The 26126-nt window shown below is 43.6% G+C and overlaps 1 protein-coding gene and 1 pseudogene across 1 annotated transcript in view; one reads left to right on the top strand and one right to left on the bottom strand.

Annotated features, from left to right (window-relative positions):
• Window positions 1-354: 354 nt before the first annotated feature.
• LOC108580289 lies at window positions 355-1439 on the bottom strand (annotated as a pseudogene).
• A 1599-nt stretch (window positions 1440-3038) lies between these two features.
• Window positions 3039-26126, top strand: part of LOC108580369 (neural cell adhesion molecule 2-like) — a 25769-nt gene continuing 2681 nt past the window's right edge. The window contains exons 1-2 of the mRNA XM_017944104.1: window positions 3039-3108; window positions 9907-10058. Of these exons, the coding sequence (XP_017799593.1) occupies window positions 3042-3108; window positions 9907-10058 (219 nt within the window). The 5' untranslated portion in view covers window positions 3039-3041. The remainder of the gene's footprint in view (window positions 3109-9906; window positions 10059-26126) is intronic.

Raw genomic sequence — 26126 nt, 5'->3', positions numbered from 1 at the left:
AAAAAGTAAAATTAAAGAAATTATATTTTTCTATTATGATTTGTCGAGATCTCGTAAAGGAAAACGACTGGTGTAGTGTTACACGCTTGACAAATTGCGAGCGAGATAACATGGGCGCAGCAATGACGCAGACCTAGGCGTAGGACCATCTATACTGTCACTTGTAAAATCCAAACTTACTGACTCTTGTAGAGAATTTACTGTATACTGTAGTTAAAAGTTTTTGAATTCCATTTTTCAAAAATTCGGAGGTCTGGTAACAATAAATTGTTGAAAGGCATTTTCGACAGTCTCTTGATTCATAAACGTTTTCTCATTGAGGAAATGATTTAACCCTTTGCGGTCGTTTTTAGCTCAGGCAACGAACACTGATAATGTAATGCAAGATTATCATTTGTATTATGTTTCTATTATTATACTTCGTCAGTTTTACTATTTCTTATTTACTTTTTTCTACTTTACGTATATTTAACACAATAACACGTGGTTTCATTTTATACAAAAATTATATTTAAATTTCTCCATGGTGTGATATAAGTGCTTCGGTGGCTGAGAGCAGACATACGACCGCAAAGGGTTAAATGTTTGAAAAAATGATAATCAGTAAGGGACAGGTCAGGTAAATATGGTGAATGAGGCAGAGTTTCATATTTTAAGCTATTCAGCTTTTGCACCGTTATTTGTGAAATATGCGGTCGAGCATTTTCATGAAGCACAATTGTGCCCCTTCGGTTGGCCAATACCGGTTGTTTTACTCGCAATTTCTGGTGCATTGCTTCAATTTCGGCCCAATATTTCTCCGCATTAATTGTTTCACTCGTCCTTAAGAAATTATAGTGAATTACACCAGCCATTGACCACCATTGTGTGATCATTATCTTCCTTGGATGCAAGGCTGGCTTTGGCATATGTATGTCGTGGGGATTCATCTGCATCCAACCATTGGGCCGAACGTCGTCTATTGTCATATAGTATCCACTTTTCATTACAAGTGACAATGCGATCCAAAAACGGGTCCCTGTCATTTAGGATTAGCAGTGAATTGCATGTGTCTTGACGTTGGAGCTTCTGCCGTTCGTTAAGTTCAAGTGGCACCCACTTGTCCAGTTTTTTTTCACTTTCCCAATCGATTTCAGGTGACGTGAAATTGTCATGGGACTTACTCTGAATTCTTGGGCCAAATCTCTAACTGTTTGTCGCGTATTTGCTTCAATAGAAATCTGCAACTGTTCGTCGTTAATGGACGGCTCTGGTCTTCCGCGTGCTTCAATAACGAGGTTTTCATCTCCGGCTTGGAATTTTTGGAACCATCGACGCACTGTACGTTCGTTAACTGTATCATTCCCGAATGCAGCATTTATGTTTCGAGCAGCTGCTGCTGCGTTATGACCACGTTTCCACTCATATAAAAAAAGTACGCGAAAATCACGTTGATTCATTTTTGAAAGCAAGACGAATAAAAGCAAGATTAGCAACGTAAACAAAATAAATAAAGACTGAATCTGACAAAAGAAAGTTTACTCTTGAAGTTGTCATTTTAAAACATCTCCAAAGACAAATATTTACCGAGAAAATAAGGTTTAAAATATTGATACAACAGAATCGGACATTTCATATGTTACGACCTAATACATTATTGTACCGTATTATTTTATTCTATCAGATTGTTACAGATGAAATGACCGAAGTATGAATGAAACATTCCACGTTTGTAGTTTTAGTAAAAATGATATTAATCAGAGTATGATCCACTGGTTTCGATAAGCAAGGTTATTTATGCCTTTGTTAAAAGAAAACTCTTCATTTCTAGGTGCAACTAGGTCTTCAAAAAGATGCTTTACTTCAATTTCGTTATTAAATTTTCACTATAAAAAATGGTCAGTGGAATTTGATCTTGATTCATGGTTCGCTATCGCGCACAATCTGCCATTTAATAGTGAAACAATCGAATAGACGATTGTTGGTTCGACAATTATTTCGCTATTAAACAGCAAATGGTTTTGATTAACTTCAAGCTTTATTTTGGTTTACTTTTCGATTTAAATTAATGTATAATAAATGTTATCCGATAGCAAATTTGAGAACGCAATTGTGATATCGGTCATTTCATATGCAACAGCCTAATATAAATACACATAACTAAAAATAAAATCAATACAAAAAGACCGGAGCTAGTAGGTCAGTTCTTCAGTTTTCGATTAGTACAGCACCTGGAAAGAGGCTATGGGTGAATTTTCACCCGAGGAGCGTATGAGGGTTAAACGTTATAAAAATTTCTTCAAAAAAAAAAAAAAGCAAGTTTTTCAAAGATAAACGCGTAAGAATAAGAAAACGGGTTCGAGGAACCTCCCTTAAGGGCTTCCACGTGATGGCTCAGGGTTAACGGCGTGGGAAAGAAGAGAGAGAATGATCGGTCTAGTAGGCCCGTGGTCCGTGGTCCGTGGCGAAGCTTTGCTCGAACACGCAGAGGAGTAGCCTGTACTCTGTCGTTTACCTGGATTATTCGAGGTACTCGATACACCACCGCGAAATCCCGGACACATTTTCCGAACCAACGAGCTCTTGCCTTGCCTATAGGCTCGAACGGATGAATGCATGTAGAGTAGATGCACGCGAATCGTAGTCATCGATCGGCATTAACAATGTATAGGCGCTTTTCGTTCGCTTTGCGATAAGGCTTTGCTCTTTTTTTTTCCCTTCTGCTATTATACCACTCGCACAAAACGAGTGGTACTCTCTGACAAGAGAATCGCGATATTCACTCCTAATTAATTAACTCTCCCGTCGTGTAATCAGAAAAGTCCGAAAAGATCGATACTCTCTACTTGAATATTTTCTTTCCTTCTCTCTTTTTCTCTCTTTTTTCCCCGCGTAACAATTACTAAACACAACCCCGATCGAAGCAACCGGCGCGGCAAACATTCGACCGCTATAAATTGCACACGACAACACGGGAGACCGTTTCCAACGGCTATTCACACGTTTTTCTATTGTAGGCGAGCCTCGTGGATGAACGCACGATGGACACATGAATCGAAGCCATGATGGGCGCGCTTCAATTGATCCTCTTACTGTTGGCATCGTCACGCTATCTCGTACAGCCCATCGGTAAGTCAAACCTTCGTTTAACGATTCGATTGACCGGTAAAAAAGAACTGTGAACGTCGTTTTCAAAAGAATCAAGAGGGGGGCAGATGGATTCTAAGCGTGAACTTTTACGAAAATTGGCCCGTTTCCTTCCTTCCTTCCTTCCTTCCTTCCCTTCCCCTCCACAAACGGTGTTCTCAAACGTTGGAAACCGCGGCCAAAGGAACAGGCCTTAATCACGAAGAAGAGGAATGGAGTTACCCCTAGAGGTGGCCGGCTATCTTCATCCAGAGGAAACACCAACGTCGGTACCGGAGAACTTTCTCAATTAGTGCTCGAGCCCGATCGACCAGGAGCTCATTCGTATTCACGATGAAGCCGGGACCGTAGATAGAACAGACCGACAGCCCCCGCTGCTCTCTTCGACTCTAACCCTCACTCTCTCTTCCTCGACACTTTCTCCGCTCTTTTTCGCCCATTTCTTCCCCGTACAACTTCCCCTTCCCCCCAGAGCAATCCTTTCGTGAATTATTCCCGAACGTTTCTCTTCCCTCCACGCGTCCAAAGTTAAACGATAAAGGAATCGCCCACCTTTTAATCACCGTTTCCATTCGAAATCTGTTTGCCGGCAAATTAAAACTATTTCACGCGGCATAAAACACGGCAAGTGTGTATAAAGCTTCATTTTATTCACGCTTCTCTTTTTATCGCGTCGTTAACTGTCGTCGTTAATGCCCGGAAATCTTGAACACCTTCGCCACAGATTCCCGATGTACCTACTTACCTATCCTACCAGCAAACGGATAGAGAAGGAGAGTTGACGGGGCGAGAACAGGCCACGGAGCTGTGAAATATGTTCGCGAAATACGTTTAACGAAGATAAAGGTATCGCTTGTCTCGGAACAAGTTGCCAAGAGAAGCGGGGCTTATTCTTTGCCGTAACGATGTAGATAAATCATGACGTTAACCGTCCGGGGAAACTGATTTTTCCCAGCTTCCCGTTTCGCCGTGAAACAGCGCCGAACGAATAAATAAGTTAACGAAGCCTTCGGAAACGGAAAAAGTTTTCTCGACTTGTCCGGCTCGTGTCATCGGCAGACGAAACTATCCTGCGGAGGAGAGGAAAGAAAAAATGTCAAGAACGATCAGACGGGAAACGAGGCGCAGGTTAAAGCAAAGGGGATAGTAGCTGTCGGCTCTCTTTTAACTTAAATGTAACCGGCGTTGCGCAGTAATGGCGAGCAAATTTAGTTTGCGAGCTACAAGGCCAAATGTATTCTTCCCGTTGCGATTCGCATTCCATTAACGGGGGAATTTTCTTGCGAATAAGAGACGAAAAGCGGAAGAAGAAACGAATATCGTTCGTACCTGGTTGGTATACCGGTGTGGTCGGCCAGTTCTTTGTTCCATAAGAAACGACGGATTCCGCGAGGTAGAAGAAGGAAAATTTGTCTCGACCAAGAGTGTCTCTAATTTAAGGTTTCCTTTTCTTTTTTTTTTTTCTCCCGTTACTGTCCTCCGATGATTCACCGTTGCAATCTTATGCAAAGGATCAAACAAGGCTGCTACGACTAAATGGGACGACGTTGATCGTTGTAAACGTCCAGGGAGAAATATTTTAGCTCGGTGCGTTAACGGGAAATTTATACAACCTCGCGATAATAAAGTTCTCCGCCTGTAGAAAGTTATTTTAGAAGATCGACGTTAACCGGAACGTGCAGACGCAGATCGGCGAGAAGCGTTTCGACGTCGCGTCGAGAGAAATTCCGTGGAAAAAGTCGACACTGTAAACTACTCTTATCCGTTATCGAAAAGAAATAGTTTCTTATTTCCTGCACCGAGGTCCAAGAAAACTTGTTTGCATCGTTATTGGCTACTTTCAGGTCTGTACATCCCCATGCCAACATCCTTCCCCTGCATTGTAACAATCGCTCAATTTCCCTTATTTTCCTAAGACTCGTTGCTTTCGGTAGCCGAAGAGAAAAAAGAAAAACGATCTACCATGATGATCCGATAAACGTTTCGCGTTGGTTAAAAATTCATCCGTGTAAAATTGTTCAATTTCGAGAAGCTTCTCTTTCAGAAGCTTCCTTTGCTTCTCTATCGATACACGTTAATTGGAACAAAGGCATAAAATCGACGCGATTCGAGAGACAAATCGTCTAGATTTGATCGCCAGCTGGATGCAACGTCGATCATCCCCTACAGCCGCTGTTCACAAAGTTCACGCGAACCTTTATCCGATGGTCAAAGCCCTTTAAGCATCGATCGTGGCCGGTGTGCCGTGAATAGTTGAAACTCGCTCGTCGCCGATGAGACATCGAGCAACGCGTATCGCTGGTCACACTATTCGTGCAACGATACGCTGGATTGGTCAGGTGCGCGGCTACACACATACATACATATCTCACGTACCACCGCATTGATACACCATTGAAGATATTTACGTGGAGCATTCACCTATCTGCCTTTGTCGGTGCAAGAGAGTCCTCGTTCCGCTCATACCTCCCCGAATGTGTACTTGTATCCGCACACCTACGCCTATTCCTAACCGCACCGAATAGCATCGTTGCACGTGAACACAGTGTTCCCGATACAAAGAGGTCCCTAACGCGTACATCGATCGGCGGTGAAATGCTTCGCGATCGCCTCTCAGGAGCAATCTTCGCCAAACGACACCGTCTGCTACTTAAATAAGGATTTAATTGTGGATCAATTGTACGACTATAATTCGCGCTCCCTGATCTTCTCCCTCAACGACTCTCACTTTACTCTTTCTCTATTTCTCTAGTTCTTTCACTCTTCACATTCGGTCACGTCCATCGAACTTTTCGGCAGTCACGCACCCCTCGTTCACCCGATAATCTTGCGCTCTCGTTCCAAACAATTGTCGTTCACACCTCTATCCCTCGAACCCGAATATTCTTCGTTCTGTCGTCGAGGTAACTCCGGAGATTCCTTTAACGCATTTTATTTACTATCATTTGCGTACAGAGTGACGTTGTGACTTCCTAGATTCTAAAGCATTAACTAAACTTCCCTTGTTTGGGCCCAGTATTTATATGGGTCCCTACTGGAGGCGATGGGTGCTGTGGAAAGCGAGTGGAAGAGGACCCGAAAAGTCGGGAAAAGCCATCTTGACGTCTAATGGATCGGGCGAATTTTCAAGGAGATGCGTATCATTGGTCAGGACAAGGGAAACTCATTCGCATACCACAGGTTGGGTGGCGCCTACCGCGACAGTTTTTAACTAAACATTCACACGCGATATACTCTTCATTCGCACCTCTATCTTTCCAGTCCACACACTCAGTATTTGCAATCATTCTTCTAATCTAGCATTCCTACAATAGCGTCGCGTAACGAAGAGAATGATCAGAGCGTATCGAGAGTAAGTGGAATAGAGCGCGATAGCAAGCGATCCGATGAAATCCAAAGCAATACCCGCGGTTTCGTGTATCCACGGTAGATTTTGGAACGTATCACCTGCGGATACGGAGATCCTACTACTATGTCAGTCTGTGCCGTCAAGAACCTGAAGACTGAGATTTCGGGAGGATCACAGACGGGATCAGGCGCAGCGCGTGGAATACCTCTCTTGCCACTGTTTCATCCTCCTAACGTTTTAAAGTTCGTCGCTCTATCCCACTCAGTTTTCACGCGACCCGTTTGCTCTCTTCGTCACGCGACGCTACATGACCTAATTAGTAGATGTGACCGTTTTGGTCAATAACGAAACTGCGCGTGCTCCGTCTTTATGATTGTCCGAATAGGTTGGCCTATAATACCGCAACCAATTCCTTCCACAACTTCTCAGCTCTGTACAGATACTGATCTGCGGGCATTGTATAGCTGGTGGAAGAAATACAGCGAGGTCGTAAGATCAGTCAGGGGTTAAAGTTCACATGTTATGTCGATGAACGAATCGACACAAACTTGAGAAGATAAGGGCTCGAAATCTCAGTTAGGGCCACGTGAAGTGTGCCTCAGCTTCGATTCGGTCTCAATCGAAAAACGTAAAATCTGTGCTTGATATATTTCTTCCATCAACTATATCATCTTGCTCCTTGTGCACCCTTGTGACAAGAAGAACCATGTCGGATGACTACGCGCTTAGCAATTGTTCCGTACGGAACAACGGTTCCCAAAAAATCATAAAACGGCCCTGACCGAGCCTCGACGCAGAGGATTAACGGGACCGTTAGACGAGCGTACCCCCCGTAAAACTTGTACCGAACGGCAGCCTAACACATTTTTTACCACCCATTATACCTATCCTCTAATTAGCAACCTAGTCTTTTCCGTCTCCGATGTTCTATTTCCTCTCCTTCTGGGATTTTCCAAAACTCTAGCCACCTCGACCTTCCATCCCCACTTTTACCCTTTCCCTATCCTCTTGCAAATATCCTAAGACCATTCAACGAATTTCTATCGTTCCAATATTCTACCCCCAAATTTTAACTCCGCCTACACCAACTCTCATTTTCTATACTCCTCCAATTTTTCAAGCAGTCTTCCTCCGAACACCAAACGATACACTCAAAAAACGATCAGCCGAGTCTGTTGTAGAATCACAAGCCGAGACTTGTACCTTAACAATAAATTAAATAAAACTTGTACTCCGGGTTTTCGCTAGTTTCTCAGTATAAGACATTCCATTCGTCGTGATGCAAGTCCCGTATTCGTGGACCGATACGACACCACAGCAATCATTTAACTTCCTTTCCTATCTTGTTTGTTCCCAAATCATACTTTCCTCTGTCGTGACTCTCCGGCGAACAGTGATCCCTACTGTACCTTAACAATAAATTAAATAAAACTTGTACTCCGGGTTCTCGCTAGTTTCTCAGTATAAGACATTCCATTCGTCGTGATGCAAGTTCCGTATTCGTGGACCGATACGACACCACAACAATCATTTAACTTCCTTTCCTATCTTGTTTGTTTCCAAATCATACTTTCCTCTGTCGTGACTCTCCGGCGAACAGTGATCCCTACACATCCACGCTAAGGGCTCGAGGAAAATGGTCATCCCCTTCCCCTTACATAGATATGCTACTATAAGTATAACCTCAAGAACCTAGGGACTCTCAATCTTTGTATTAGCATCCAGTCAGAACGGTCACCGTTGAATAAACTCCTATACGTGATCGTGTGTCTTCCGTGGAACAACCATACCTTTACTATTCTACTCTCTATGTCACGTGGTGTGTAAGATATCGCTGTAATACGTGTTTTCGCGAACGCACATCTCTGCAACGATATTAGTGTTTGCTACGAGAAAGGAGCTGATCGCGACGAGTACGAAGAGATTTGGTTCTCTGTTCGAAGAACTGCATCGTATTTTCATCTCCTTCGAGTGAGAGAAAGAAAAAAAGAATCAGCCGCTCTAATCAAGAGACAGGGGAGACGGGCAAGAAGTTTGCAGACCCTTTGCGAATATCGCAGCTAAGCAAATAAGCCGAGCTAACCCCGAATTACCGGTCCCTCTCTTTGCCGGTGCAAATTAGCAGGCATGGTCGCGGAGCCGAGAGGAGCGTACAATTTTAAGGCACTCGCTCTAATAGGTAATGCAATTTAAGAAGCTCGTCAACCAGGATGCCAGGCCAGGACCATAGGCAGATGGCCAGTGGATGGGGTAAACCGAGAAGGAGCCAGTCCGTGTACGCTAGTCTACGTAGAGTGAATCTTAAATTCTGCGGCTGCCGCAACCGCCACGCTTCCGTCTGTATAACTGAGTGAATAACTTCGGTAATTACCAACGACCCAGTTGCAACCGAGTCAACTCTTCGGATTCAACCGAAGGAAAACGATAAAGAGGCGATAACTTTTGATACGGTGTCGCGTCGATTCGAATTTCTCCTCGACGTTTCCTACCACGATGGCAGAGAGCCGAACAAGAAACCCACCTTTTCCAACCTACTTACACGTATATATACACACACTTATGTACACCAGGGAAGAAACCGTAGGCGTCTTATTTGCAAACTAATCGACACCTTCCGCAAACTTTGGATTCGTACAACCAACAGAATATACCTACGTATAATTCGAAGGGGAAACAGGAAAGAGAAGGTTCCCTATTGACCTCTGGCTTTGGCACTGGTTCTTGGCTCGTTCAATCGGTAACCAGCACAGTGACTTCTGTGGTCCTCGTGAACGTCCTACGATATTTTCGAGTAATGCAATTTCTTGAGTTTTTCGGCTTTGCTCCAAGTCGTTACACGTGTACGTTATTCGATAGCAGGTCCAGGGGAAAATGGCCGTCGTCCGTAGCGCGTGTAAGAGAGAGAGAGAGAGAGAGAGAAGCGACCAACGAAAACTCCCTTGGTTATACGATGTCGTTCCGACGTCGTTGTTCTTAAACCAGCGTGGCGAAACGCGCCAGTGTAAATCGAGACATTGTGTTTTGGACGGAACTATAAAAACCGGGGGTGGAAAAACAAGGGAGAAAAGATAAAAGCTTAACGAGCGGAGTTTCGCGTGGAAAGACAAGACAAATATATCCACCGGTGGAAAGTTTTCACTCGAGCTGCGCTGAACTTTTCCAATATGCCGCTACGAAATGTCGCTCCTTTGAAATTCATTCGTTCCTCGAGGAAGCTTCGTTAAGCGCCCGGCGATCGGACCCACCCAACCCTCTCCCTCCCGTTTGCTCTCCCTCGACGAGTCGCGTGGATATTTTTACACGTGTACGACACCGCGTCGTTAATTTCCTCCGTCTATTTTCCAGTTAACCCAGATTCATTCAGACAACCGGAGAACACACACACACATATGTGTACGTATAGTAGAGAGGGTGCTTTTCAATATTTCCAGATGGTGCTATTCGCGGTGAGAAGCCGACCAGTGACGAGGAGACGCAGAATCGGAATAATGTCCTTTCTTCGGTAACTGCATCTGTCAAGGATGTCCTGGCGCAGACTGGCGGCAACGCTATGCTACCCTGTAGATTCACTGGTCCTGGAATAGTGAGTACACCCATATGTATATGTATATGCATACAGGCAAATATATGCGTTCTAGATGATGTATACAAAGGAACGTCGTCGGCGTCGGAGGCGGCTCATGGGGACAAGGGGATCTATATGTATATGTACAATCTGCAGCACGTTGCTGTGTATGCGCCCTATTATACATGAACAAGCCAATGCGCACCAAGGAAATATGCACACTGTACGCAAGTTTGCATAGCATTGTGTACAGGCGGCCACACCGATAAACAACCGTGTTGTTTGTTACAGATTGTACGCACACGGACTTAAACCGTTACACGTGTCTCAATCTGTCACTGTTCATTTCACCCGCTACATCCGACCATTTTTTTCTCTCTCTTCTCTTTTTCACCCATCTCTCGAACACCGAGCGAGACAACAGAGTAGTACACTTTCGGCCGTTTGTCGCGCGAAACCGAAAGGGTGCCTCGGCGTTGTAAAAATTTTCAACCGGGACGAAAGCCCGTCGACGTCGCGCGTAAACTCCGTTGCAAGTTTCACTGACGCAGCATCAATTATTTATCGGTAGAGAGAAAGAGAGAGAGAGGGTGGAGGGCAGCAGCAGCAGCAGCATCGGTGTGTAGAGCGTTGAGCACGCTATTTTAAATCCCACTGGCTGAACGAGCGTCCGGATGCCAGCCAGCATGGTGCATTTCAGCAGCGTAAACCCAATGCACGTGTTCCATCTCTCTCTCCCTCTCTCTCACCCTGCTTCGAACCGGTTGCTCGGTCTTTCTCGCGAGGTATGCTCGTTAATAAATGATTGGAGCAACGTGCTGCCGTATGCAAGCCTCGGGCTGAGGTCACCACGGCAAAGAGCGGAAATCGGGAAACGTATCTCGAGGAGGAAGAGAACGCGGTCGTTTCACGCGTACGAAGAGAGACCGAAGGAGAGAGCCGGATGAAAGAGAGAAGTTTCGCGAGGGCGGAGAGAACTCTTTCCTCTCCGGTCGGAACGTAATTTCTCGGTATTAATGTTGCAAACGTCAACGCGCTGGGAACCGCAGTTTCCTACCTACTGGAACGCGAGCCCAGCCTAGCCGGCCACCACCCTATCTCGATTCGTGTCACTCACACGTCGAGAAATTACCGGAGAAAATTTTCTATTCCCTTATGTATAGTCGCTGGAAGAAATACAGCGAGCTCGTAAAAACGATCGAGATCTCACAATGGATCCATACCGTGTCGACACACTGGCGACGATGGCACACTGGTCGAGCCATTCTGTGCAGCGTATACTGCGGCGATGACGGCGAACGTGTTGATGTATAGTCGGTGAAAGAAATGTAGGGAGCTCGTTAAATTGGTTAGGAATGAATGTCGACGTATTTCGAGTGTTCTAACAAAGGAATTGAGAAAAATGTGAAGAGGTGAAGATCTGAATTGTGTTATGTATTCATCGCGCCTGCACAGGCTCTGTCGTCCTTCAAATTCTTCTAATGCTCTTCACTTCAATCTGCATCAGTTCCACGTTCTTGGAATTCAGCTAACTAACTGATCTACGTTGACCGCACACGTCTACGACACTTCAGGCACAGAAAGAAACTTGAAATATTAAAAATGCTAATTGGCAGTTTTTATGTGTCCGACAGTACATGAAGTATCGTTAGTGTACAGATCCTAGAATACGGTCCCGGCTGCCGCTGCATCAAGCTGTACCGCCTTTTGATACTTTAATTTATGAGCGCACCGTATTTGTAACCACGTACTACACGTACAATGAGGAGAATCTAATTAAGATTCGCCGCGTGAACACACTAAATCGCGTTATCACGCAATTTTCTCGTCTTACCGTGGAAGAATTAGTACACGATTAACTTTTATTTCAACCGAGGGAGCGTTTTTTTTTTAATATTCTCGAGTGATTTTTACCCCTCGATGGTAACAATGCTAAATTACTGCACGTTTCTGTTAACTGTGTAGTCCGTAGCTGTTATTTTGTGTAACTTTCCAAAAGGGACGATCCTGGAGAATGCTCGAACGAAGAAAGCGAGACCAATTTGGCTGTGAGGGCGGTAGGAAAGCGGGATAAGTACTATAGATAAGAGGTGAGAGTTGGACAGAGGCTTGACAGCAGCGTGACTGTCTTAGGCGAGAATGTGATCACGACAGGGTGAGAAATTCATGCTTGGGGGCAATGGCGTGAGTAACGCTAAGAGGAAGTAGCTTTAGCTATATTCTTCCTCTCTACGCCCTCGCTGTTTTCCTCGCGGCTCAGCTCTATCTTCCGTGAAGCGCGCATGTGCCGTTGACAGCAGTTAATTACAAAGCGAACCTTCGCAGAGGAGCCGCAAAGAAAGGAAGGAAATATCGCGATCGTGGCGAGTAAGCGGTAATTTTCGACGGCCGATTAACCGTAAGAACTCTCTCACTGTGATACCTAACGCACTGTATGTACTCGTGAATCATCCATGATGTACATTTATGTATACAGCGATATACACACGCCTATATGTCCACATAGGCTGAGGGTCTCGATGACCGTTCTGATATCTTGCAACGCGACGAGAGATTAAACGTTACCGTGACCCAATTTCTGCGAGAAGTTATGATTCGTGGGATGGTAATTGTGCAGAAACTCTGCGACGAAAAGGGAACCTTTAATTACCTGTTGGAAAATTATTTTATATTTATGTTCTCTTCGACGGTTCTGGGGACCCGGAAATCAAAGTAATACTTTTCGAAAATAGATATACAGTAGAATCACGATACTTGCAAGCGAACGTTAACTTCATGACAGGGATTTGAATCATGAGATAAAATAACACGGTAGTTCGTTCTCTAGTAACAATCGGTAATTTTGTGTCCGCTACTGCCCTTTTCCCCGTTTTTATATATGATTTTCGCCGGCCGTTGGGACCGTGCAAGCCTTGGAGTGGGAGTGCAGCCTGCGGTCATTCTTGTTTAAGGCCCCCTTGGGTCTCGCGGTCATCGCCTAGGCGCATCGTACAGCGCCTTACAGCGCCTTACAGTACTAATCTGGTTGTGTTGTGCTAATAAAAATAAAGACGATTTCAAATTACCAAGGTAATCACGACAAGAAACACAGAGCTCCCGCCATCGGTGGCGCCAAAGCTCATAAAACCCTGGCCCAAAGGCCACTAAAAGACACTTCTATAAAGGGGTTGCCGCTAACACACCACATCGCAATAATCACCACGACGGATGATCCTTTTCGCATATCCACCTTTCCCAGTTTCAATGCGTGAAATTCGTGGTAAATTCTATCCAGGGAAAGCGTTTCTTAGGATATGTGAGAAAATCCGTCCCGAAGACGATAAAGCGAGCGCGCTCGGTGGGGGTGACTCGTCCCTTTGGGTTTTTCCCTAGGCCTGTTCGCGTAGGGGTGGACAGGGATCGGCAGGACGACTTCGCGTAGGGGTGGACAGGGATCGGCAGGACGACGCGTCCTCACTCTTCACGAGACCGTTGAACAGATACTTTTTGTGAACGACGCGACGCTCAGACGACGCGGATATAGTTTTGTATAAATATGCTATTGTGAAAACGTAGAAACGTTTATGACTTTTACGCGCCCACCCTGCTTCGAATCGGAGTACTTTCTGACACATATTTGATCCGAATAGAGATTCATTTCTCGATTGACAGATACGCTCTTCAAAGTATCGATAGACGTCATCACTTTCTGAGGGATCGTTTCAGGCTTCAGTAGCCGTTTTGCTATGAAAACAGACGCTCTTATATTCGTTCGTCGTCTTCTTCGGCTTGCACGATGTTTACCCACTCTTTCGAAACGGCTACGCGGAGGATACGCAGTGAAGAGTGGCAAATTGAGCTACTCGAAAACAATAGAAACCGGGGAATAGCTCACTCAACCGTCCATCTCTGACGACATATCGATATCGCTTCAGCTATGTTATTTTTGTCACGGAGAAGCAGCGGATGCATACACTCTTCCGCCACAATTGAAGCGCTATTATTTCACCTCCTGCCTTCGTACACGGTCTGTTCGAAAAGTAACCGAACTTTATTTTTTTAATTTTTTTCGGCTCACATATGGACTGTTGGTCCTTGTCATCTTCTAAGTATTCTCCTCCTCGACTGATACACTTATCCCAGAGGTGTTTCCACTTCCGGAAGCAGTCCTCGTGAGCAGTTTGTGGGATGTTTTTCAGAGACTGGAGAATTCGTTTTAACTTCCCCGATTGCGTGAAAACGTCTTCCTTTCAACACTGATTTCAATTTTGGGAACGTGAAAAAGTCAGCTGGTGCAAGGTCGAGGGAGTAGAGAAGCTGGAGAAGAACAATCATTCAACGTTTCGCACAAAATTCTGGAATTAACAAGGCGAATTGTCATGGTGGAACAGCCATGAGTTTTCACACCAAAGTTCGAGCCTCTTCTTTCGCACCCTCTCTCTCAAACGCCTCAAAACTTCAGCCCCCTGCGGCTTGGGTCCCGCGGTCGTTGTCTAGGCCCGTCGCACAGCGCCTTACGCTACGTTGCTGAGTAATTCAAAAAATTCGGTTATTTTTTGAACAAACCTGGTACATCAACCGGGCAGGAAATCTGACCAAATCTCTTCGTCTCTCCTACTCTTGGTCGGCGACGAATCGTACAAAGTGAAAGGAATCTGTAGGCTTTTCGTTATGATATTATTCTTGGCAACACGCGAATATCACGACGTTCGAAGGCACGTTGTTGTGCTCTAGGTGCAAGGTTCGGGGCTGTTGTAACTGAAAATGCACGACGCGCGTTCCCCTATAAAAGGACACCTACCGCTGGCCAAAGATCGATTCGCTCACGGCTAGAATTTCAATTTGAACCGCTACGGAATCGTTCCGATTGCGAGCGCTGATACGGCGACAGAGAAACTTAAAAAATTCGATTGAACGTGCCGTGCAATGCGGTACAACAGTTCGATGATTGCGATCCTAGGGTAGCATGCCACGAGTCAAGTTGCAAAGATAAAATAGCAGAAAGTTTCGTCCTGAACAACTCGTGGAATAAATTCCCGTCTTTTGTCTAGGCAATTTCAAACTTTTATTTGTCCCACGAAATTCGAGAAAATACGTTTTGTAATGTAGCTACACGAGATAGCAATTTTTCAGCTCGTTGTACAGCTGAAGGTTCAAGGTTGAAGAAGAAATGCCGAACCTTGGAGAAAGAATCATTTTTAATATTTCTCGAAACGATTAGATAAACTTTCTTTCTACCCGCGTTGAATCTGAAGGTAACGCTGTTGAAAAATATGTGACAACCGACGTATAGTTTGTGGAAGCGATAAATATGTGAAAATTGAAGCATTATCGTCCGTCATTTCTGAATTGATATTTAAAATTTCCGCTTAGAATCCTTCGTTTAAGAGGGTTATACCACCCCTGAAGTTTGAAAAATTCGAATTTCTTGTTCTTTCGTTTAAATTGATAGTGTGTACTTTTAATCGAAATAGTTTTAATCAAAAATTTCCATGATTTTGTGCGATTAGAGCCGATTTAGCGAAGCTCGTCACCTTGTCGTCAATCAGTAATCGAAATTCTAAACGCGTTTTTCACAGAATAACATTTTTAAAGTCGGTGTTGTCCATACCTTCTATAATTTTTGAAATTTTTCATTTGAAATTTTCACAAAATGTGAGATTGTCGCAATTTATTAAAAATGTTTTCTGCAATTAACATTTTTATACTAAAATTTAGGGAAAAAGTACGATTCTTTGAGACAATTATTTTCTTTAAAAAGAAAATGACAAAATTAGATATATTCAGGCCTCAGGGGTGGTCCTCAAACAAATTTTTTAATTATACTGGAAAAAAGTTGGAAAAAAATTCGAGCTCCTTACGTGTATTTTGACGCTCGACTGATTTTACGACCTCGCTGTATCGCTTCCACCAACTATACCCTTTAAGTTGCTCGAACCACGAAGAATCCGCACGAAAGAGACGCAACGTAGGTAAATTTTGGCACGTTCAAACCTCGCGATGGTATTCAAAAACTGGGATAACAAAATGGAACCCAATTAATCGGTCGGTTCGATCTGTAAACTAATAAAAATCGTTCGCACGGTTTAAACTAGAAATTATTTCATCCGCGGGCACGGTGTTAAATATTTGAATCGGCCGGCCGTGCGATTGTCGCGTACATACATCGAAGTGGCCGTGTAAACGTGCCACGCTGATACGCTAGCTAACGCAAAGCCGAGTGGAAGCGTTTCGGCATTACATTCGACCGTTGTGCCGAGTATAAATTTCGCGGTGACCAGAAGCAATATGAATATTTCGGAAATCGGTACACGTGCGTTCGGGAGATCCAAGAGGAAATCCCGTCGGGAGGTCAGGAACTTCTCCAATTTTCTGGTTCAAGTGGCGAATTGTCTTCTGGAATGCCGTGGAAAGTTCACCATCGAATATCGAACGGTTCCTTGGCAAATTTTTCTTCGCCACGACACGCTCGCTAATTGATCGAGAAAAGCAATTGGTAAATTTGCCCGGCGATAGAACGCCGGCGTCGGGACAGGTATAATTTTCAATCGACTTGCTGACGACGGAGGATCGCTTTAAAGACAGGGGAATTAAAGGGAGAGAGATTTGAATAATTACCAAGAAATTTCTGAATTTCACTCGACTGTGTATAGGGTGTTTCCGAACTGGTGGTACTAGCGGCAAAGGGGTTGTTGCGTCGTAAACGCAACCGTTGAGAGTTTCACTTTATGACACGGACGACCAGGGCTTCTAATTTCAATTCTTTCGTACCTTACTTTCCCTTTCGAAGCGATGTCGAGGACCAGAGAGTGTTTTATGGATGCGTGAAATACGCCTTCCCGTACATTTCCTTCAGTAGCAATTGACGTATCGTAAAGCCACTACACACACACACACACAGATCAGTCCCGTTTGGACTGATCTTCCGCAGGGCCTCACACACGATACTATACCACCACCCCATCGACCGAGGAAGGGTTCCTATTCGCCCTCGTAGGCCACCCCCTCAACACAGTTTTAACATAAAACTACAAGAAAGGCCCAACGCGCCTCAACCTCCATGTAATTCAGGTTTTTGAAACTTTTATCCTGCATGACTCATGAATATTTATAAATAACTCAACAATACGCATCTACTCGCACCAAGTTTTTCAGGTTACAAGCGGGTAATAAGGCACCCAACTGCCCCGGGCACCGCATAACCTCTGCAGAAGAGAAAAACAAAAAACGCACCAATGTCCAAGAAAAGTCCACTAAGATCGGTATTACAAATTCACATTCAAAGTAGTTCACATTTACACATTTACATTTAGCAAATAATTATACTCGCACAAAATTAAGTTAGCGTGTGAGAGGCGCGATACACTAACTGCCGATAAAGATTAAGAATCGCGTCGCAACAGGGATGACTCTAAACGCAAAAATAAGTCGAAAAAAGAAGAGTAACATTTTTTCGTATCGGGTTCCGTTTCCGAATAAATCAGTGTTGAAGATGTACCGAGTACATATACACATACACTTTACACATGATCTCACGTCTATGGGACGTTCTTCTGTCGGGATCACGGCAATTTTGATGGCGTTCTTTGTAGTAATTAGTAGCCATTAGTAGCATATTTAGATGATTTACTCAGGAACGCTTAGAGCGATGGTATTCATTACAAAACTTATACTAAAAGGAAGCTTACAATGTCAGCAATGTAGTACTCTTAGTTTAATAGATTATTGCTGAAACGAACATACCCGAAAAATGTTTTGAAATAGCGAAATAAGAGAAATGACACGTTTTGCGACACAACACGTCAACAAAATAAATTCAGGTCACTATCTCCTCCGCAACACGTATTTTGTTCGTAACTCGCAGTTTCGTCCTATTTTCAATAAGGTCAAATACTTAACTTAGCCCGTATTTAGACCTCCTCTACATTATCACCAGCGAATTTTTTTTTCATAATAATTACAATTTCAAAAATTTACAAATACACATTTTTTTGTAATAGTAATTTTTTATATTTACTCTTGCTTCCCCCAACAAAATGTAGAAAGAGATCAACTGAAATTTGTCTTCTCACGGGCGAAGAAAAATCAGGTTACAGAGAGAGTTAGAAGAAAATTTCAGTCTAATCGATGATGAAATGGAAACGATCCGTAAACAAGAACGACCTATTTTCTGTCGAACAGGACACGGCCCCTGTGTGGGATCTGGTCACGGAAATGACGTTGGCACGTTGATGGAAAGCGGCGAATATATCCCGTTTGTCTTGTTATCCCGTGCTCGATGTATAGTACACGGTTTGATACGCGAATTAACGGATGATTCGAATATCGGTCTAATATGCATAATTATTTCCTGAGCAACAGCTCGTTAGCCATGTTTCGAATTGAACGGATGGAAACACGCGTACAATTCTATTATCGGTATCCCGCTCACAAGTGCCAACCAATTGTTCCCGTTGATCGCGCGAAAAATCGTCTAACTCTCTCCGACAATTTCCCCTGTCGGTAGATTCCAATTTAACGGGAGAAATTAAGGGAGGTGAGAGAAAGAAGCAACGAAAGAGGACGCGAACGACACCTCTTATTTTCTCGAGCCGATTCGCCAGATGTCGACGACAGCAGTATGGTGGCGCGGAACGGTGCGACGCCGATTTTCTCATAAACCGGTAAACTTTCGTGGGACTTTGCCGACAAGAGGAGGAAACAGGTGACGCTTCGTAAAGAGCAAGGAAAAAGTTCACAGGTTAAAAATCCATTAAAAACACAACGGTCTGGGGGAGAGAAGGAAAAATTGTAAGGACTTTCAAGAACATCGGGCGTCGCTTCCGGAAGAGACTCTCTAATGAACGATAATAATGAAAAAAATCAAGCTCCTAGTACGAGTATCTAACAACCATAATTTTGTCCGCCAAACTTTCGTTCTTATATTCCACTTACGTGACGAACAAAGATGAATCTTTTCTCTCTCTTCGCTCGTTACATCGAACATTGTTCTCGTAGAAAATTCACGGATGTGTAAGTTAATGGATGAGAGAAAGAATTATTCTGAGAGAAAGTCTCGCTAAGAATCGTACGATGTACCTTCTGCAACGAGTACAAACAGATAAACGCGAAATTAATTCGTCGTATACCGATATCGACGTTTGTTTACACGGGGAAACGCGAACGGATGCAATAAATGGGGAACAGATGTTTGCAACGATCGTGAATACCGTAGAAAATATGGATGTAAATGATATTGTTGTAGGTACAAAGCACAACTAATGTAGTAGAATGACAATGGAGTAAATTAACGCGCTAACTGACGAGTTAGAATGTTGCGAAATTACACTGCCGTTTAGAAGTGTATTAGGATACCTGTTATGCTTGTACAGAAAGTACTGTATGATTTAAATTACATTTCGTCGTCGAAGTTAGTATCATATACATATCACAGTATACATATACAAATATTCAGCGTGTTTACGCTGTTACATAATTTCTAGTAGGTTTTTCTCATAAGTGATAGATTTGTGAGAAAAACAGAAAAGGACAAAGTTTCGTTATTTTCTATACCTATGTGGGCGACAGGGGAATAAATGTACGCGTGGTCGCGCTTGAAATCCTTTAATCAGAAAACGTGGCGAAATGTCTCGTGTCGCATAGATTTGTGAGAAAAACAGAAAAGGACAAAGTTTCGTTATTTTCTATACCTATGTGGGCGACGGGGGAATAAATGTACGCGTGTTCGCGCTTGAAATCCTTTAATCAGAAAACGTGGCGAAATGTCTCGTGTCGCTAGTGTTGTATTCCGCGGCTTGCGATTCCTTGCGTTGGTTTATTATATTCAATAGGTACGCGGTAGGAGAGCCTGACGGAAACTGGGGCGAAATAAGGGAGCTGTTCTGCGCGTAGTACTATTCGACTTTATTAGACAGTTCGGTGACGTTCGGTGCGTGAAGACCACTAGACAAAAATCTGCTGTTTCGACGGAAAAGGTTTCTAGATATAGGTTCGGTAAGTACGAGAGTAGGGGTTGGTCTCAGAGGTCAATGTAGGGGGAGGCGGTGAGGTCTAGGTTCAGCGATGAATAAAGGATGATGTGGAGGTCTAGGTTTCGGGGTGATTAACGTTAGGATGATGCGGATTTGTTTACAGTTAAGGAAAGGAGGCAGGATGACTAAAAACTAATGAAAGATAGGAGAGAGGTATACGACACTAGTCGATGTCGCTCGAGTCACTTTTGGCGGTTGACCCCTCTTCGCGTCGTCGGTCGGGATTTTGGCTGCCCTCGGAACGGATGTCAAGTGCCTCACTGCTTTCCTAGGGCAGCTATCGGTATCGGCCCGCCACGGTATCAACGCCGACGAGTGACACGCCCGTTGCGTGTCTTTTCGTTTATTATTATTATTATTATTTATTTATAAACGGACCGAAGCCCTCTTACATAAATGTTTACAAAAAAGAAAAAAGACACAGTAAGTTCTTTTTAAAGTCTTTATCAATTAGCTGGCTCGCGAGGTTTACACTTGACTGCTTACCGCTTACTGACTGATTGACTGACTTCCAGTCACCTCGCGAGCTTCTTTCTCACCCTCTTCTTTTTCCTGATTGGTTACCCCCAACTTATTGGTTGTAACCAATCAGGAATTTTGTCCTTAACCCGCCGCTAGTCCTTTGCGCGCTTTTTCCAGGACCGCGGCGAATTACGGTGGGGGCGTATTGTCCGCTGTAGCGCATTTGGCAACGCCTCGGATTTTCCTCCAGGTCCGGTACTTGAGACATGTGGCCTGGGCCTCTGGGCCCGTACGCGGACCTTTCGGCAACCCTTGGTTTATGTCCTGGCAAATTGCTATTGAGACCGTTGGTGAAAGTTTCTACGAAAACATGCATTGTTAGATCTACTAAACATTAAACAGACGAAAACGGTTTCCTCAAACATAGCTTCGCTAGCGCGCACGTCATAAACCGTGTTGGTCGTCCGCGCGGCAAATGCTTGCTTCTGCACTACAGCTGACCGCCACAATACGTAACATAAATAACTTGTATTAATATTTCGCAGGGTAACCAAATGCATTTTCAACAGATTTCAGTCGTCGAGGAACTGATTTTACCAAATTTTCACAAAATTCAGGTGTTACGTTTAACCATTCCTCTTGCAAAGCTTTTCTAACAATTTCCTTATTTGTAATATCGCGTAATCGTATTTTCCTGTCTAATTCGTTCCACGCATGTACAATTACACTCGTGTCAGAAGATTGGGCAGGTGTTTGCAAAAAATCGGCCGAACCGCTAGGTGTACGATTTTAAGTGACAGTCGCTGTATGTACGTATTAGGGGCAAAGCACGGTACGATGAACTTTCGCACGGTCGTCGTACATTCCTCGGGATCTAAAAGTGCTTCGAGATCGATGTTAGTTCTTTCTTATACGACGTTGCGGCTTTAAAAGTTGCACCATCTATATTAAGGACGAACGCTCGCGTCGTAAATTTCTAGGCGCTAGAGCAGCCAGTCCCGGAACCGTCGAAAAAAGCCCATAAAGTTGCCCAGTCGAAGATAACCGGTGACTCATGGTCGATCTGTAATATCGCGCCGGATCGAGAAGCGCGAAGGAGACAATCGATGCGGGAAATCGGGGGAGAAACGGGCTCCGAGCCACCTAGATCCCCTTCTCCTTCGATCTTTTATTCATGACGCACACGCGCCAACCTGCTTTGTCTCTTCCGACACTTTCCTCTTTCTTTCTTTTTTTTTTAACGTTATTCGCCACCATGTAGGTATGTATCTCGGAAATCTACGTTGCCTCTGCTCGCGGAAAAACGGACAGATCGACAACGTTTCTCTCCTCCCTTCTGAAGCAGTACGAATCGCGGCCTCACGCGTACGCGACGCGAATGTTCCACACACTTTATACCCTATAAACACGCTGGGTCTTCGTAAATCCACTCGAGATATTACATAAGTACTTACATACGTACGTACACATGTATATACGAGGGTGGAGTACGATGAATGAGAAATCACGTTGCAGAGGTTGCGCTATGCATCTCTACGCACGATCTGCGAAAGTAACGTCGAGCGGAAATCCAACGTCTACCTTTTCAACTATTTATACGAATAGATATATCTTATCGCCAGAAATTACACAGAGGATGATGTATCCTATTCAAGCGTGTACAACGAATAACGCATTAAATTTGAAATATATGAAATTACCGTTCAATAGGAAACCTATTGCTTCCCTTACCTAATTAACGCGATATGTAACGGTATTAGTTGGAAATATTAGTTCTAAAATTGGGTCGTATCGTAATTACAAACGCTGATTGATCGCGGAGCACAATAGGAATTAGATTCGGCGGAATTTAGCGTTGAAAATGATAGTCTCGAATTGGGAAATTCTCTAATCTTTCGTTTACATTTTTCAACTCTCTTAAGGGTTTCTTAAGCCGCCATTATGGTGTGTAATAATCGTGTAGGTTTACGAGACTCGGTCGACTTTTACGAGTCACGCGCCACCCGGGTGCCCCGTTTTACAGCTCGAGAGATACGATGCTTCGTATTAGTTCATTGCTATAGATTAAGCACAATGGTTAATAATATTAATGAGGAACGGCGGTGTCCGGTTTACGTTTCGCTCCGCGAACGCATTCTGAAGTCCGGCAATTACATAAAAGGAGCCTCGTTACAACGAGCACATAGCCGTTTTACTAGCGATAAATTTCATTCCTCGACAACCATAAACCACTGTACGTATGTCCTAAGGGGAAGTGCAATTACAAAGCAATCCATTCGTCATCCTAGATAAATAGTGCACTCGCCAATTTCAATACTCCCGATAGCGACGTACGCTTCGAGCATTTTTACAAGGGGTGCACCACCCTGAGCCATGTAAAAGTAGAGCGAAGTTTGGGAATTTTTTTCGTAGCTAACTACTGAATGAAAAATTTCAATTTTTTCACAGGATATAAATGTGACTTTCAACTTTCTTCTCCGATTTTTTAAAAGCGGAAATGTTACAGCGTGGAGCAATTATTCGCTAATTGCAAAACCTATTCTGCTGGAACGTCTGAAATAAAAAATTCTTCTTGATACATAAATGAAAATGTATTGTCTACAATGTGGCGCAAGATTTTTCAGAGGAATGGTGGCAGTTTGAAGAGGGAAAACCTCTTTATACCAAAAAAAAAAATTAAATTTGAACGTTTCTAAAAAATTAAATAATTGCCACGTCGATAAAATCGTAAACTACATTGTAGGTAATACATTTTTATTTATAAATCAAGCAAAATGTTTTATTTCAGACGTTCCAATCGATGGCCAGCAATTGATGTTCTACTAGAAAAGGTTTCGCAGTAACTCTTCTATTTTGGAACAATTTCACTTTGTAAAAATTAGAGGAAAAAGTTGAAATTTTCGAAAAAATCGAAACCTTTCATTCAGCAGTTACCTACGGAAAAAGTTCTAAAATTTTTCCCTATTTTCCGAAGATTCAGAGCGGTGTGCCCCCTTAAAGCTGCGCTCGATCACGATCGCGAGCCATTATTCCAGGCGAGACATTAATTAAATGGTGAGCCGATGTTATCACGTGGCCACGTTCACACGTGCAGAGAGAGAAGCCTGATTAATGGAACCCCAGTTGAAACCGGAAAAAGGAATTATTTTCCCGCGTTTTTTATCTCCACTGTGTAACGAAGATTTCTCTCTACTCGTTTCCTGTTTGTGTAAGATTGTACATGGAGAAGAGTGTGTATTTTTTCTGATTGGTGTAGGTGTCTCGCCGAAGGACCTGATGTATATATGTTTGTGTCTTGAGGAGTGAGAGTTAAGGTTCGTAAGGGTTTAGGTATACCGAGGGCAGGGTTCGTGGGTGAGACAGAGTTAGTCAGGAAAGGACGAGTTCATAAGGTCGAGGTTCGAGGATGAGTGGTAAGAAAGCCCAAGAAAGGCTAATACTTAAATCTAAGGCGCGACTTAGACTAATAGATACTGTGGGTATACAACACCTATGTAGTATAAGGAATGCGAGATTTCGGCGGCGAAGTGGTGGCCTGGACTTTGTCACCCAGAGAAAGAGCGTGGGTACCTGAGGGTGCCATAAACTAAGCCCTTTCCCCGGAAAGTCGAACGAGGGGGCTCCAACGGTTTTTCGGAGCAACGCAGGATAGGACGCGGAGAGGACACTCTCACTATAGCCGTCGAGCGAGACGGACACCCGAGTACCTTAGCCACCGCTCATATTCATAAAATAATACATTTTGGTTAATAGCTTATCGTGTGTTCGTTTTTTTGAAGCTGTGCTAACAGTAGGTTAAAACTATCGCGTTACGGAAGCTTGCGCTCAGGTATGAAACTTTCACCTGTTTCCTTTGTAGGATGTCTGTTACGCACGTGACGTCCTAAACGAGTTGCAATGCGCCAGACAAAATACGCCCTATCTACCGTCTTTGATGAGCGCGAAAAACGAAACGTACGGAGCAGGAGGAGCTGGTAAAAAAAGTTCCAAAGGTACGCGGACAATTTAGGAAAAGCAAGTAGCAGGATGATTGGTTTAATAGATAGCGCGAGCAGGATGGCAGACGGTGACGCGTAATACGTCGCAGCAATTCATTATTCGGCTCGTTTATACTGGAGTGTTCTCGTCGATCTTCAGGGCCGCATCAGAAAATCGCGAAACCTACTTGCCACGAGCGTCGAGTGGCACTCGACAAAGACAATTAAGGCACGCGAGTGCTGCCCCCGGTCTCCTTTCCGAAGAGCGATCGTCAGGAACACACCGACATTCGAGCTACACATTCAAGCTATACGCAGCTAATGATGAGTTTGGCCGGTCCACGAGCTGGCAGAACGGCAATTATGGTAATTCAGAGGGATTTTCATCGAGTTGTCGTGCAACCTACCGTTCACCTCTCTCTCTTGAGCGCCGCATTGTTCTCCGAATACACCCTCTCGCTTTATCGTTCCACGATAAATAGGATCCAACTGTTGGCGGTTCAAGTGCTCCACGACCACTTGAATCGACTTAGAAACTTCACACGGTTCACTTCATAACGCTCCTTTCGACAATTCTTTCGCGAGATCACGTTCGGAAATAATTCACCGGACCGTATATATTCGGTCATCTTATAAGCTCGTGGTGAAAGTGACAAATATTTTTATGAAAGTCCAAGGAAATTCTAGAGCGACGCGACATAATGGTCTTTGAAAAGAAATTGGGAAATGTTGTGGAATAAGAAGAAGCTTACGGTTTCCTTTTTTATGAAACTTTTTATGTAAATTAGAAAATTCGATACGAACTTATGGAACCGAGTGTTCAGACCGGAAAGATAGACATGGGAATGCGAAGTGTTTGGATCAGAGAGATAGACCAGAGAGATTTTTCGTTTGAATGTTTAGCCTAGTGTGACGGACTGAGCGTGAGCACTTCAATACAGGTTTTACACTCCAAATTAACCCTTTTGCAGTTCATATTCACCTTTTCGCAATGTGAATTAACATTTTTGCTGATCACATTCACCCTTTTGCAAAGCAAATTCACCCTTTTGAAAATCATATTCACCTTTATGCACTGTAAATTAACCTTTGTGCCAATCAAATTCGCCTTTTTGCAAAGTAAATTCACCCTTTTGCAGATCAAGTTAACCCTTTTGCAGCTCATCTTCACCTTATTGTAAATCAAATTCACCCTCTCACAGATCAAATTCACCCTTTTGCAAATCGAATTCACCCTTTTGCAAATCGAATTCACCTTGTGGGTGACTCAAAAGTGCCTTTAGAGTGCTAGCTCTCACGACCGCGCAAGTAATTACGAATAAAATCACAAAAAACGACAAAATGACAGCATTACTTCACATTTGAGTCACCCAGAAGGCGAATTTAATTTGCAAAAGGGTGAATTTAATTTGCAAAGATTTGAATATAATCTGCAAAACGGTTAATCTATAGTGCAAAACCTGTATTGTCGAATCCGTGTATTCAACGCTCTTTAGAGGCTCACCGATCTAAGTTTCATTCCATCGTTCCAAGTAATAATAATTATTATACAATCTATCATTCGCACAATATGAACCACCGCTTGAATTATACCCGTACACATCTTTCTATAACACGATTTCACGTTTATGCGTGAG

Source organism: Habropoda laboriosa, unplaced genomic scaffold, assembly GCF_001263275.1.
Source record: "Habropoda laboriosa isolate 0110345459 unplaced genomic scaffold, ASM126327v1 scaffold9, whole genome shotgun sequence".
Lineage (NCBI taxonomy): Eukaryota > Metazoa > Arthropoda > Insecta > Hymenoptera > Apidae > Habropoda > Habropoda laboriosa.
This window is presented reverse-complemented; position numbering and strand designations above follow the sequence as displayed.